General features: G+C 43.7%; 2 protein-coding genes across 9 annotated transcripts in view; one reads left to right on the top strand and one right to left on the bottom strand.

Annotated features, from left to right (window-relative positions):
* ATIC (5-aminoimidazole-4-carboxamide ribonucleotide formyltransferase/IMP cyclohydrolase) overlaps positions 1–1186 on the top strand; it is a 29888-nt gene extending 28702 nt beyond the window's left edge. The window contains exons 15-16 of the mRNA XM_028704619.2: positions 82–237; positions 691–1186. Coding sequence (XP_028560452.2) covers positions 82–237; positions 691–810 — 276 coding nt within the window. The 3' untranslated portion in view covers positions 811–1186. The remainder of the gene's footprint in view (positions 1–81; positions 238–690) is intronic.
* A 3515-nt stretch (positions 1187–4701) lies between these two features.
* Positions 4702–13210, bottom strand: part of FN1 (fibronectin 1) — a 72831-nt gene continuing 64322 nt past the window's right edge. For 4 of the 8 annotated variants that reach the window (XM_028704602.2, XM_077919289.1, XM_077919299.1 and 1 more), the window contains 7 exons: positions 11887–12326; positions 10222–10360; positions 9482–9646; positions 7717–7842; positions 6950–7056; positions 6085–6195; positions 4702–5453 (listed from right to left, as the gene is read on the bottom strand). In XM_028704602.2, the coding sequence (XP_028560435.2) occupies positions 5376–5453; positions 6085–6195; positions 6950–7056; positions 7717–7842; positions 9482–9646; positions 10222–10360; positions 11887–12326 (1166 nt within the window). In that variant the 3' untranslated portion in view covers positions 4702–5375. The remainder of the gene's footprint in view (positions 5454–6084; positions 6196–6949; positions 7057–7716; positions 7843–9481; positions 9647–10221; positions 10361–11886; positions 12327–13210) is intronic. The other 4 variants (XM_077919284.1, XM_077919291.1, XM_077919301.1 and 1 more) reach the window with 1 other exon arrangement.

The following is a 13210-nucleotide window of genomic DNA, read 5'->3' as shown; positions in this document are numbered from 1 at the left end:
TTCTTGTCACTGTATTTGCCTGCATTGTTGAATTAGATGCCATCAATGAAGCAGGTGAATTTCAAAAATGCCCCTTTGCAGGATGAAGATCTTGTCAAGTGGAAGGCGCTGTTTGAGGAAGTCCCAGCTTTGCTAACTGAGGCAGACCAAAAGGCATGGATTGGGAAACTGACTGGCGTCTCGCTCAGCTCTGATGCTTTCTTCCCTTTCAGGGATAACGTGGATAGAGCAAAGCGGGTAAGGCTGTGGAATTGGCGGCGGGGGTGTGTGTGTGTGTGTGTGACTGTGACTCTTAATGACTAACAGGCCTGAGGAGAATATGTCCAATTAGCTGCTCTTGCTTTGCATACTGGCTCCCTAAAATCTGTTTTGTAGAATACAGTTGCAGGTAAGAGGTATCAAAGTGGAAGCAGGAGTAGCTGTAGGGAAATTTAGTCCAGACATGCATTTCGGGGGAAAGCTGATGATACCTACTCAAACTCGGACAGGTTGCAATTCTCATCTTTCAGCACCTTCCAAAGAGAAGATTCACCACCCTTAGTATCCTCTCTGACCTCCGTTTAGGACAATCTTCCCTAAAAGTGGTTGGCAGCTTTTGTGGGCACCCCATATGTGCAGAATTGTGCAACAGCTAATGAAATGGTTCAATAAAGCTGATTTGTATTTGTCTCCCTCCTCCTTTTCTCTCAGAGTGGAGTCCAGTTCATTGCTGCCCCTTCCGGTTCAGCAGCTGACCAAGTTGTGATCGAAGCCTGCGATGAGCTGGGAATAACTCTTGTTCACACCAGCCTCCGTCTCTTCCACCACTGAAGCTTCCCCACGTTGCCAGACATTCCTCTTTGCTCATTTGCTTGTCTCTTTGCTTGTGGAAGCATCCTCATTAACGGGTTCTTGCTTGCTTTCTAAAAAGCCGGTCTTCATGGGAACATTTCACTTTATATTCTACATATAATACCCATTGCTTTGAGAAATCTAAAGTAGCTAGCCTCTGATGCATTTCTTGAAAAATTAATGGACAAAAGTGTTTGTCACTAATGTGTCTGAAGTCGAATTCTTTATGCATTCAAGGCGTGGACATTGGTTTTATTGGCTTTTGCAGTGTGCAGATAATCAGCTGGGCATTGTATGTATGGGAAGCAGATAAACATTGTACTTTGATATTAAAATACCAAATTTAATCTCATAATAGTCTCACCCCCATTTTTGCAGCTCTAAAATTGGTTCCAGTGCTTTCCCCACATAATAGTTGCAGGGTATAATTCACAGCAGGAGGATCCGTGGAGCTGGGCTGCTGATGGCTATTGACTGGGAAGGGCATTCAACCCGGGTGCCAGATTGCTTTTGCCTCTCTGGGTCCCTCCATCTGTTCATGCCTCGGGGCGCGCGAGCTGCTGGAGGCCTGCTCAAACTTGGCAGGCGTGGAACTCCAGCGCCCCACAACTTGGCTCACACCCAACCGCTGAGGCCTGCGTGTCCTCTGGGACGCGACGGCTTCCACCCACCTTGACAGCTTCCAGCCATTACCGTAATTCACTACATAATGGGGTACTTTTTTTGGGGGGGGAGAGCATTAAAAATGCAACAATGATGCGGTGAAATATGGTATTTCTATTGCACTCTTCGAAGAGCAAGTTACAATTGCTAATAAAATAGGTAAAACAAAATGTAATGCATCAGCAAGCATTAACAATATAAAATGGTAGCAAGAGAAGTAAACTTCACAGCAATAGGCATAGAGGCAAAGGCCTGGGTGGTGGTGGTTTTAAATTGGTGCCAAAAACTTAGCACTGTACAGACAGGATATTCTGAATTTGGGGTGCCTGACCCCTTGTGATGTTCACTGGCCACTCCGATTGCAACTTCTTCTGCGGTTTCTCCTATAAATATGATGAGGTGACTGGCAGCTACAAAACCTACTCTGCACCCTCAGCACACGTTACCTCCACAACAGCTAAACCTCTTTTTTAAAGGGATGGAAGGATATATAGACCTACAAGCATGGGAGAAGTTGCACTCACACTGATAAGTGAGAATTTCAAGGGGGTCCAGCACAAGTAATATAATACATGTTGAGTAAATTTATAGAATAAATGTAGTAGTTTGTAGCCATGCCATTATAAGCAACCACAGTACATTATTTTGTTAACAAGGGTTGGGGAACAACTGCAGGAGGATCTGCAACAACTTTGGTGTGGGAGTCTCTGAAGCTTTTATCAGGCTCCTATATGCTTATTCTCTGTATCTAGTGCTAGGTACCTGGACACCAACTTGTGGTCCAACTATAAATATGTTAAACTCCAGCACTTGCACCGGGACATCAAGATGCTCTGTGCAGCTTCTTCTTTTCCTGCTTGGCAGGGGGTTGGACTCGATGGCCCTTGTGGTCTCTTCCAACTCTATGATTCTATGATTCTACTCTACATACTCTCACATAAGACCAGGAGAGATAAAGACTTACAAAAGCTGAAGCCTCATCTTCCTAAATGTTTGTTTCCATTTCCAAAACTCTGAAATCAAAACAGTGAGCTACAATATGGAGCAGTGGTGCTTCAATCTGCTGCTTTAAAAAGATTTGCCTTATGCTTAGTTGGAATTATTAAATGTGAACTGTCTTTGGGGAGGTATATTATAAAGTGATGGAAATAACTTCTGCCGTGCTGACAGCAGAATATGTGGTAAGAGTAGGTAATTTTCACTGCCAAGGGGGAGGAAACTGGCAGCGTGGTTTCTGCATGTTTGGTGGTTTATTAAAAATATCTCCACTGTGAAATACTCTGAAGCATGTTTTGCTGTGCTTGTCAGATCAGATGCGCAGTTTAAACAAAGGGCTCCTGGTGTCAGAAGTTATTTGTTACAGGCATGAAAGTGACCAAGCAACAAAATTGACTCAACGCCAGTTTAGCACAGTGCACGGGGGCTTGCTGAGCGGGCCGCTTGGTTTGGGGGTGACTCATGGGCCGGTTAAAACGACCCCTGTGGGCTGCTTGTGGCCCATGGGCCTTAGGTTGCCTACCCCTGAATGAGGCAGAAAAAAGAGGAGGTGAAAACAACCTGTCCTCTTGGAGGAAAAAGAGGAAGTCCAGCCACAAAGTGGCATCAGCGCCAGCCATGCAAAGGGTAGGAAGGGGCAAGACAGCCTCCCTCCCTGCCCACCGCTTCCCTCTCCCACTCTGGACCCAACATCCCTGCCACCAATCAACCAAACCTTTAAACAGCTTTTGGGTGGGAAGCTGCAGTGGGTTCCCCACTTTCGCTTATGCACACAGGGCCCGTAACATACTCCCTGTCCCCCGGGAAGTTTCCTGTTGTCAGAGAACGGCTGGGTGACAAGCAGTGGTGGGAGCCATCAGCTGAGGAACCCCCAAGAGAAACCCCAGAAGAGGAAGGCTCAGAGCCCAGGGATTGGTGATGGGACACTGAGGAGAGTTCAAGGAGTGGAATGCTGTTGGGTCAACAGGATTTAGTGAGCAGGGCAGGTTGGTGACTGAGCAGTCTCAGAGGCTGAAGCAGAGGAGGGCAGGCAAGAGGCTGCAGATGACAACAGGGAGCCTGCCTCTCCTGTTAGTATTTGTAATGTATTTCACAAAGTAAAGATTTATATTCAACCATTTATGTATTCAACTATTTTTGATGACAAATAGCTAACATCTACTGTGACAAGCTCCCCTCCCCCTTGTCTCCAAGGACACGCAGAGTGATGCGTAGGCCGGAACAAAGATTAGAGATGCCCAGATGCAGTTTGAGACTGCTTGGAAACATCTGGCAGAGAGGAGCCTTAGAGGGGGTAGAAGGTGGGGGCAATCAGTCCTGGCAAGACCTACTCCGAGTGTTGTTGAGTTTATGTTTGTTCCCTTGAGTAAAGTTAACTTCACTAACAACTGGCTCTTCTTCTTCTGGCCTGCAGTAAAGACTGCAAACAGCAATTTTCATGATAGCAACATTAACAGTATTGCAAGCCATATTGTGTAACAAAAGCTGTATTACAGTATTAGCATTTTGTTGTTGTAATCATGGCAGTCTTGGGTTCTGTATGTTTTTAGCCTTGTGTTTCATGTTGTGACTGAAGACAGTTACGATCTCAGGGAGTACCGCTGCCAAATGCTTTAAAAATAGGGTCAGAATCACTGGGCGTAGAGCATCAACATTCAGCACCAGCCCCTCTTGTTGCCCTAAAGCAAAATCTTTCCATACCGTCACCTCCTCCCCTGACTAGTTCAAATGGTCTAGATCACAATGGGGCAAGAGTAGAGAGAAGGCCATCAAGGTAGGCTAAAGATGCCTCACCCCCATGATAAATTCAGGGTGGGCTTTCTTCACCTGTTTCACAAGACAGGTGTCTTATAGCAATAAAGCCTAAGAGAGAGAATTTCCTCTGCTGTATCAATTAGGGATTCCAGTTGCAATTTTCACTCAGCTACAAAACTCAATAGGCAGCCTTAGGCCAGTTGCCACCTATTAGCCTAATCTATCTTACAGTGAGGGAGGTAATGAGCAGGGGAGAGATGGCTGGTGATGTTTTGAAAAATGAAAAGCTCAAAAAATATAAAGGAGATGTATTTTTATGTTGGGATAGATCCACGCTTGCACCAATGGTGCTATACAGCATTTCAGTGCCTAGAAGGGGGGTGCAGAAGAGCTCCATGTTCCAGTTCCAGGGATGAGCTACACAATCCAAAGAAGAAAGACAACTAGGCACACAGCTGGATTGTAAATCTTTTTATTAAAAGAGTTGTCTCCCACAGTAGTTAAAGCTTTGGCACTTACAGTATAAAAAATAATCACTGATCATAATTATACCAAATTCCTCTGTCAATGGTGTACTAAGTGTCTTTAATATATTTTCCTGTTAAAAAAACACTGAGGGGGAGGGGAGGGAGCAGGGAAAGGAAGAACAATGTTGATAAATAACAGTACGAGATACAAACATACCGCTAGGGAAAGAAATTAGGATAATTTAGAAAGATTAGGACTGTGCATATTTTTAGATATCACAGTGATGGGGTTTGCAGTCCCTATTGGTAGCTGCGCAATTAGATGAACACAGAACTTTGGATTTTCATTCATTCCCTATGGCAGGAGAGCCCCTCCCCTTAATCCCTTATGGATACTGGTTGCTGAGCAAATTATGAGTTAGTATGAGTCGTCTTCAGGGAAAATACTGAATGGTATTGAAACACTGAGCAAAAGAGAAGACAGTATACAACTATCCTTTGTGAAAAGAAGTCTTGAGACACTCCAAGAGTGGCCTCCCTTGGAGAAGCTGTGAGTTGAGCAAAGCCGAGAAAGGCACTCTGGCCACCCGAAGCAGACCTGCTTTCCTCTAGCAGCATTCTAGAGTGGATGGTCTTGGCAAGAAAGACTTTCCTTGGCTGATGTTAGTCTCCTCGTCGATTTGGTGTCTCTGCTTGTAGATGCAAAGGGTAGAAGCACTCAATGGGGCAGTGAACATTCTGCTGGAAGAAAGGAGGAGGAAGGAAATCAGCTCAACAGGTCCAGAAGGTGGAAAGTATCTTGCTCAGCCAAAATACTTGCATCTCTTGACATTTCACAATGCAAACCCTTAACAGATGAATTGTGAGGTGGAGGGATGGGCAGTTCTGCTGAAGGGAATGGAAATGTTCCTGTTCCATTGCATTCATCAAAGTGATGGCTATATTGGTTTCCCTTCCTTCTGCCACTAACCTGGACATGGTCCAATAAACACACTCGCTCTCGACACAAACTGCATTCCAGTCGTGTTTCATACCATATCATACCGTAGGATATTGTGGGAATTGGAAGCCTGTGGCAGTCAGACTAGGAACGTTGGATTAGTCATCACATGAAAGTGGTTTAGAACTGTTTTAGGCTGGCCATGCAGATGACTAACTTATTCTAAATATTTTGGTGTTGGACTAGAAGCACTTGACTCTGAAGCTGTGCATCTGATCAGTCTCTTAGATTAGAAACTGCTGGGAGACCAATGATGTTAACAGAAGTTGCCTGTCTATAGCGGAAGACTACCAGGAATTTGCATTCTTAGAAACAACGGTGAGCAGTGCTGGACGGCCACTGCTGTCAGATGAATGGGGCTTCTATACTTACAGTATTTGAAGTTTGTTGCTGTCTCTGTGAGTACTGTGAATAGGTGTGACCAGGAGAACCTTCAGGTGAGAGCGCAGCACCTGGTCTACGACAATTGTCACAACGCCAGCCCTTTAAATAAACAAACACTACATTTTAGCATGAGCTTCTGAATGGGAGATGTCAAATTTCAAATTTGTCCCTGAAGAAAAGTGGCATACACAATTGTTTCCCTTCGTATCCTAAGGGAAAAGATCCAGTCAAAATGAGAGGTTGATTCACTAGGTATCATGGGTTCATTCATACAGGTAAATTTTCACTGATTTTAAGTCAATGGGAACTCACTGTGTATGATTACTGTCTTAATAGGCAGAGGAACTAACAGCATTTTAAGGTCATTTTAAGTGTTTTAAGTTGCATGAACAGATGTACTGATCATTTGGGAAATAATATTTCAACAACTACAGAAGCTATCTGAATGAAAGACATGTTAGGAGACAGGAACAGTACTGTGTCACCTAGGCAGCTCTAAACAGCTCATCCACAATGCTGCAAAAGTACTTGTTCTGTAAACAAGTGGCATTAGTAAAGTGGCATTAGTATCGGTAAATTAGACTTCATATACTGCGCATGCCTGTAAAACTGGGCAAAAATGCATAATGTCACATGTTTATTTCTGCTTTAGGCTCCCCTTTAACAATTTCATTTGTAGTGTTTGTTACTGTAGAGTCACTTAAAATGTAATGAACTCTGAACCTGAGTGGGCATTATCCACAAAATATGTCCAGATTCTGCAAGTATGTCATATTCCCTCCTGCCTCCCCACACTCTCTCACACACACCATGCTGCCTGTATAAGTCACAGCACTGCTATTAAAATGCTTACCTGCTGTCCTCCATAGCAAGTACAGGAGCAGATGGCCCCAAGATATTCCTTCTGCCACTGCTCTCCTACATGGTACATTTTGCCCTCATCGTAGCAAGTTGCTTCATCTACAAAAAAAGCCAAGGAACAAGCAATTCTTTTAATAATTGGCATGTACTTTGCCACTCGGAGGGCAAAACATCCACCTTAACAGTGCCAACCTATACCAGGAAGATTCTTAAGACAATTTAGGATGTTATCTCCAGTGTGGTGTTCATCAACAGGTTGGCAGGATTTTGTTCAGGTTTCCTCCTACCTGCCAACCTGCGGAAAAGAGGAGGAGGGAAGAAAACCTAGTTGAGTTCTGTTGATTTATGGCCACCAGCATTGGCAGTAGGCCCATGAGTTGCCAGTGCTTTCCTGTAAGAGGGAGCACCTAAACCGATGGCAGGAAGACATTTTTCTTGCCTTTTGTGGTATAAAGAATGAACAACCCTGTGCAGAACACCCTCATTGTCAGTTAAACACTCCTGTAAGAAGAATTGTCCCAGAGGACAGGAATCGGACCCCAACTTTTCATTTTAATTCAGAAAAATAAATCACTAGAGGTGGCATTTAACTACGCTTAACTCAGAGTAGATCCATAAGTTTGGCTCATTAATTTCAATGGATCTACTCTGAGTGAAACCCAGTTGAACAGCACCCTAGATTTCGCTTCTAGGTTATTTTGGGGACAAGCCCGAGCAGCAGGAATGTTGTTTTATACACCAAGAAAGGTCCATACGTACGAGGTTCGCATTTGAATTCTCCCTTTCCATTCCCAAGGCAAGTGCAGCTCATCATCTGTCCGTTCTCTCCTTGCCGGTCCCACTTCTCACCAATCTTATAGTTCACAGCGTTGTCATGACACCACTCTGAATGAAGCAAAGAAACGACAGGTCAATAAAGTGATGCTGAATCCACACTGAGCCCTGTTTGACAATGTGTTGGTCACTTGATGTATTCTGGGGCTTAGGGTCCCAAAGACAAAAGCCTCAGATTGGTAGAAGGAGCTCTTTACAAAGAACAATATTTCAACAAAAAAGAGCTCTTATCCAGTCAACTGGCAGCTAGGCACAGCTTGGGAGTAAAAAGGGGCCGGACATGTTTAGTATCCATAAAAAATAATTCCTCTGTTATTGTTCCCAGGTAACAGTCCCCGCCTATCCAAAAAATAATTCTAGGGTGTTTCAGCCACATCCACCTGCTGTTGGTCTCCTCATTGCTGTGATCGCTACATGAGGCTGCTTAAACCATCACTTATCGCAGGGTGAGCTAGAAGCATTTGATCTTGCTAAGGGTTGAGCAGTGCTTCGCCACTGGAACATATTATGAACATATTTAGAAAGTGAATTGGCTTTTAAGAGAGTTGTTAAGATTATTTTAGAAAGCTCTAATGCTGCTAGGATACATATGACAAGGCTGGGAATGAGGGCTATAACTTGCAATATGATCAAGACATAGTATTTAGGTTTTATCAAATTGGCTTCAAGTTATCAGGATTTATTTAGTTGTTGATTTGGCTGTCAGTATCTGTAAATGTGAAGCACACACAGAAGAAGCAATGTTCAATTAGGTGTCTTATTTTATCTGGGGGGGACGTAAGAATATAAGTGTTTGGCATCAGGGTAATCAGCTGGTAAAGTCCTGCAGCAAACAAAATACTGAACTTTAATTGGAAAAAAACTGGTGTAAACCAGAATTAATGACAGCTCTAGCTGGATTATGTTTTATGGTTTAAATCCAACAAATAGCAGGGTCACTTATATTTCACAGTTAATAATTCCAGTCCAACGCAGGGCCAACTGAAAGTTTTTCCCTCAGCTTTTGTTAAGGGCAGATATTTAAACATCTCCTGAAACGATAGGCATTGCGGATGTTTTTTGAATGTGCCGGACACAGTAGAACATATTCTTTTATACTGTCCATTGTACAACCAGCTACGCAAATGTGTGCTATCCCCTTTTCTGGGTTGTCTAACATCACAGCACAATGAAAATGGTGGTGTGTTAACCAGGGCATTTGGGTGTTCCCTAGTTTGTCTTGTATTTCTTGTGTCAATGTGGGTTTGTTATTTTTGTAGAAGCCTGCTAGGCGGTATAAGCCTTTGGCTTGCCAGGTTTTTATCTGGAGGTTTTGTGCTGCCTGGTGGAATAGTGGGTGGTGAGCCAGGGGGATTAGTGGGGATGGGGTTGGGGGCAGTTTACCTGCTTCTTCCTTCCATGCTTTAAGCATGGTCTATGTGAACCTGTTTAGTGTTGTGGGATTTGTTTGGGAGGAATGGGTATGCCATGGTGGGGGGGATTTTCGATTACGTCTCTCTGCAGGTGTACCCGTTGTTTTGTTTCGTCTTCTACAATGTCTGGGATTATGTGGTGCACCTGGTTGGCGATGTAGTATAGTTCTGTGCTGGGGATTCCTCACCACTCTTCTGAGGGGGGGAGGTGTAGGTATTTGGGGTTTATTGCCTCAGATTTTAGAAATGGAGCCAAATGAATTCAAGAAGCTACTCACTTGAAGAGTCACATCTGAAGTGTCCACTGCCAAGGCCTAAACATTGGCACCAGAGTTTAAATCCCGTTTCAGACATTCTTTCCCATTCCTCCCCAACAGAGTAGAAGGAGCCAGTGAATGTATCATAACATGAGTCATCTGTCGGTTGGTTTGATGTTCCAGGAACTGGAAAGGACACAGAATGAAAAGTAGTATGACAACATGCAGTACTTCTTAGCAAACAATCCCCCCCCCCCCACTCAAAAGGGTGCCAGTAAGAATGAAGTCTCCATGCAGCGATAAATAGCACAAAAATCTATCTTAATTATCTTTGTTCAGATAATGATCTGGATTTCATCGCTTAAACAGGCTTCCTCTCCCACTAAGATTATTTGAATATATAACTCAGAGGAAGCAAAAGAACAGGCAGAAATGAATGCTGAAAGATACACAATTGAAAGAGGAGTTGGAGAGCTAGAATGGTGCAGTGGTTAGAGTGCAGTAGTGGGGAGATCGGGGTTCAAATCCCCGGTCAGCCATGAAGCTGGCCCAGTCACTTTCTCTCTAACTAACCTCCCTGGGAGGTTAAACTGGCATGGAGACACCTATGCATGCCATCCTGAACTCCATGAAGGATTAGTGTGACACAAGCGTAAAATCCAACCAAACAAGGACACCATAGTTATCAGCGATCCTAAACCAAGGTTATTACACAAAAGAAGAGTGGAGCCCTTCCCCCAAAGTGCCTCCTTTCTACTTACCAACATTGCCCACTGTGACCACCTCTTCAAGGACTTTGTGCCTTTTCCTATTTTTAATTGCCTCCACTATGATGTTGTAGGTGGCACCTCTAGTAAGACCAGTAAGTGTAGCACTTGACGATGTGCCAGGAACTCTGAGCTACAATTTGAGAAGATGCACAAACATGTTGAATTTTGCTTTCTTGAAGAATGAGACACTGGCTCTGAAATAGCTGTATATCAAGTCGGTTCTCTAGAGAGCAGGGTTCTGGGGTCCAATCCAATGAGGATATGGCTTCTCTTTACCCAAATAGAGATGAGACAAGTCTCCCTTATTCCAGCACCTTTCCCCCTTCTTTTACAAATGCAATGATGTGGCTACCTAGATCTACCCATGTTGTCAAGAACAGGGTGAGATTTGAGCAGCCAATTTACTGCTTGGCCACTTTTTGATGTCACCTTCATGGTGAGGAGCTGCCACAAAGTCTTCTTCTTGTGCAGTTCTAGTAATGTTGAAAGAGGAGCTCACAGTAAGTACTATTCCACACCAGCATTTGTCCCAGTTTTTTGCAGGAGTGATAAGCCCATCCTGTTTTTGACAAGACATTTCCTATGCAACAGGACAGAGATGAGGAACCTGAGTGGCCCCACCAGATATTGTTGGACTCCAATATCTATCAGCTCCAGCCAGCATGGCAAGTGGTCAGTTATGACAAGTGTCATAATCCAGCAACTTCTGGAGAATCACAGGCTCCTCATTTCTGTCTTAGACCAAGAAAAAACCCTCTTCATAACCATGGATTCCCATCTGTAGCAGCAAAAGCATGTTACTTTTGAAGTATTCAACACATTTCTCCGGTATCTTAGCTCTCATTTCTTCTATCTGTTCTGTAGTCTCTGTTCCCTGTAGCTCTACCATTACTCTAGCAGACTAATTAGCTGCCTGCAATGACTCATTAAATGACCTATTTTCCATTACTGCGCCTTATGCCAGGAATTTCCTCCCAAATGTGAATTAATGCCATTTCTCTGCTTTCCTTCTCCTTCATCCTCAGGACCGCAAAACCTCAAGGACTGCCTCTCCCCATATGAACCAACCTAGACCCTGTGATCATCATCTGAGTCCCTGCTTTGTGTGCCTCCTCTGAGAGAGGTCCAGAGGGTGGCAAAACAGGAATGGGCCTTTTCTGTCATGGCTCCCCATTTGTGGAACGCTTTCCTCAGGGAGGCTTGCCTGGCGCTTTGGTTACATATTTTGAGGCAAAACATTCCACTTCTCCCAGGCCTCCAATTAAACCACCTATGGCCTTTTAAACTGGAGGGGGGGTGTATTGTTTTTGTTTGTTATAACATGTATTTTTGTGTTTTTATATTGTAAACCGCCCTGTGATCTTTAGTAGAAGAGTGGTATAGAAATTTAAATAGTAGTAGTAGTAATAATATCCAACTGAGATTAAAGTACGTGTAACTTCAATAGGTACATTTAACCATTACCTTTAGCACGCCATCCCTGTTTCCATCATTGTCTTTATTAGATTGCAAATTCCCTGAGAATGGGGTCTTGAAGACAGTTTGCCTATGAAACTTCGTAAAGTGCCATTGAGGGTGTTATCTAAATAAACACAATGGCAACCACACTTTCCCAGAATTACCACTAAATTTTAGAAATTAACAAAACGAAGTTACCTCTACAGGCTCTTCCTCGGCACCAACAGGTTGACAAGAGATAATATATTCCGTGGTCTCTGAATAGGGTGTCCAAGAAATGGTTGTCTGAGAAACTGCTTCCTGGAGCCTCGTGTGATTATTCTTGGGCAGAAGGTTGTGGGGATAATAAGCATGTTCATCCACGTCTGGTAGGTCTCCAGGCTGTACATGTGGCCTACGCCCCACTGGGGTGGTGGCAGTTGTAGGGGTCCGAGACCCATATACTTCCACAATGACTTGTTGGCCTGGCTTGCTCAATATAGTCTGCTGACCAGAAGTCCCTGGAAGTTGGATACCATTTCCATTATCATGTGGGTTGTTGGTGAGATAAGGAGTGTTCTCCACAGTGCTGGGCACATCCAGGTTCTCTGACACACCTTGGCCAGAGTGTGGCAGCGTTACTAGCTGGGGAAGCTCATCTAGCCAAAGAGAGGTTAGAAGTAGTCAAAGCCAGGTTCTCAAGCACCCTTCAGCAAGCGCTGCTTTCATTATGAAACAAACTAAGCAGCTGCTCCATAAAACACTGCCTAATTCAAGCAATTAAATGTTAGCAGCATTCTCAAGGGTGCTACATGGTCCTGAAAAGTCATCATGCAGTTTCTCTACGGAGGCTACTTAGAGCACTTCAGCCAGAAGGCAAAAGCATGTGCCCACAGAACTCAAGATGAGCCAAAGTGATGACAATTTTTGTACCTTTGAGACGATCCCCTATGAAGCAAAAGAACCTTCTTGCCACAAATTATCTTTTGCTGAATGAATGAATGAATGAATGACAGGACATTTCTATCCTGCCACTCTTCCACCATGGAAGGCAGTGTGTACGTGACTCTCAACAGGCTGCATTATGTACCCTCAAATTAGGCCCTTGGACCACTATATTCAGTTCCTTTGATGTAATTTCAGCTAAAGGGGAGAAATGTTATATACTACATTACTCCTTGCACCTATTTCCAAAATCATTTAGCTTAGGATGATAACACCTGAACTCCCCTCTACTTTACAACTACTTACCACACACTTCAAAGGTGAATCTGGTTTGAAACTAACTGAGAGTTATGTCAATCATCCATGACTGAAGCTCTTAACTCCCTTTCTTCTGAGAAAAAGCAACTCTTGTGTCTTATGAACAAGTCACTCAGACCCGCATGCATCAACTGCTATCTACTAGTCAATATAGATTTCTACTTTTGAATCTATAAAAAGCTAGATGGTTTACAATCCAGATCAAATCAAGCATTTGTAGGTTCCACTGATTTACAATTAAGGAGAGTTAAGCAAGTGCTTACCTCTCACCAATCAAATT

This window comes from Podarcis muralis, chromosome 1 (assembly GCF_964188315.1).
Source record: "Podarcis muralis chromosome 1, rPodMur119.hap1.1, whole genome shotgun sequence".
In the NCBI taxonomy this organism is placed as follows: domain Eukaryota; kingdom Metazoa; phylum Chordata; class Lepidosauria; order Squamata; family Lacertidae; genus Podarcis; species Podarcis muralis.
The sequence above is the reverse complement of the archived record's forward strand: the minus strand, read 5'-3'. Positions and strand labels throughout refer to the sequence as shown.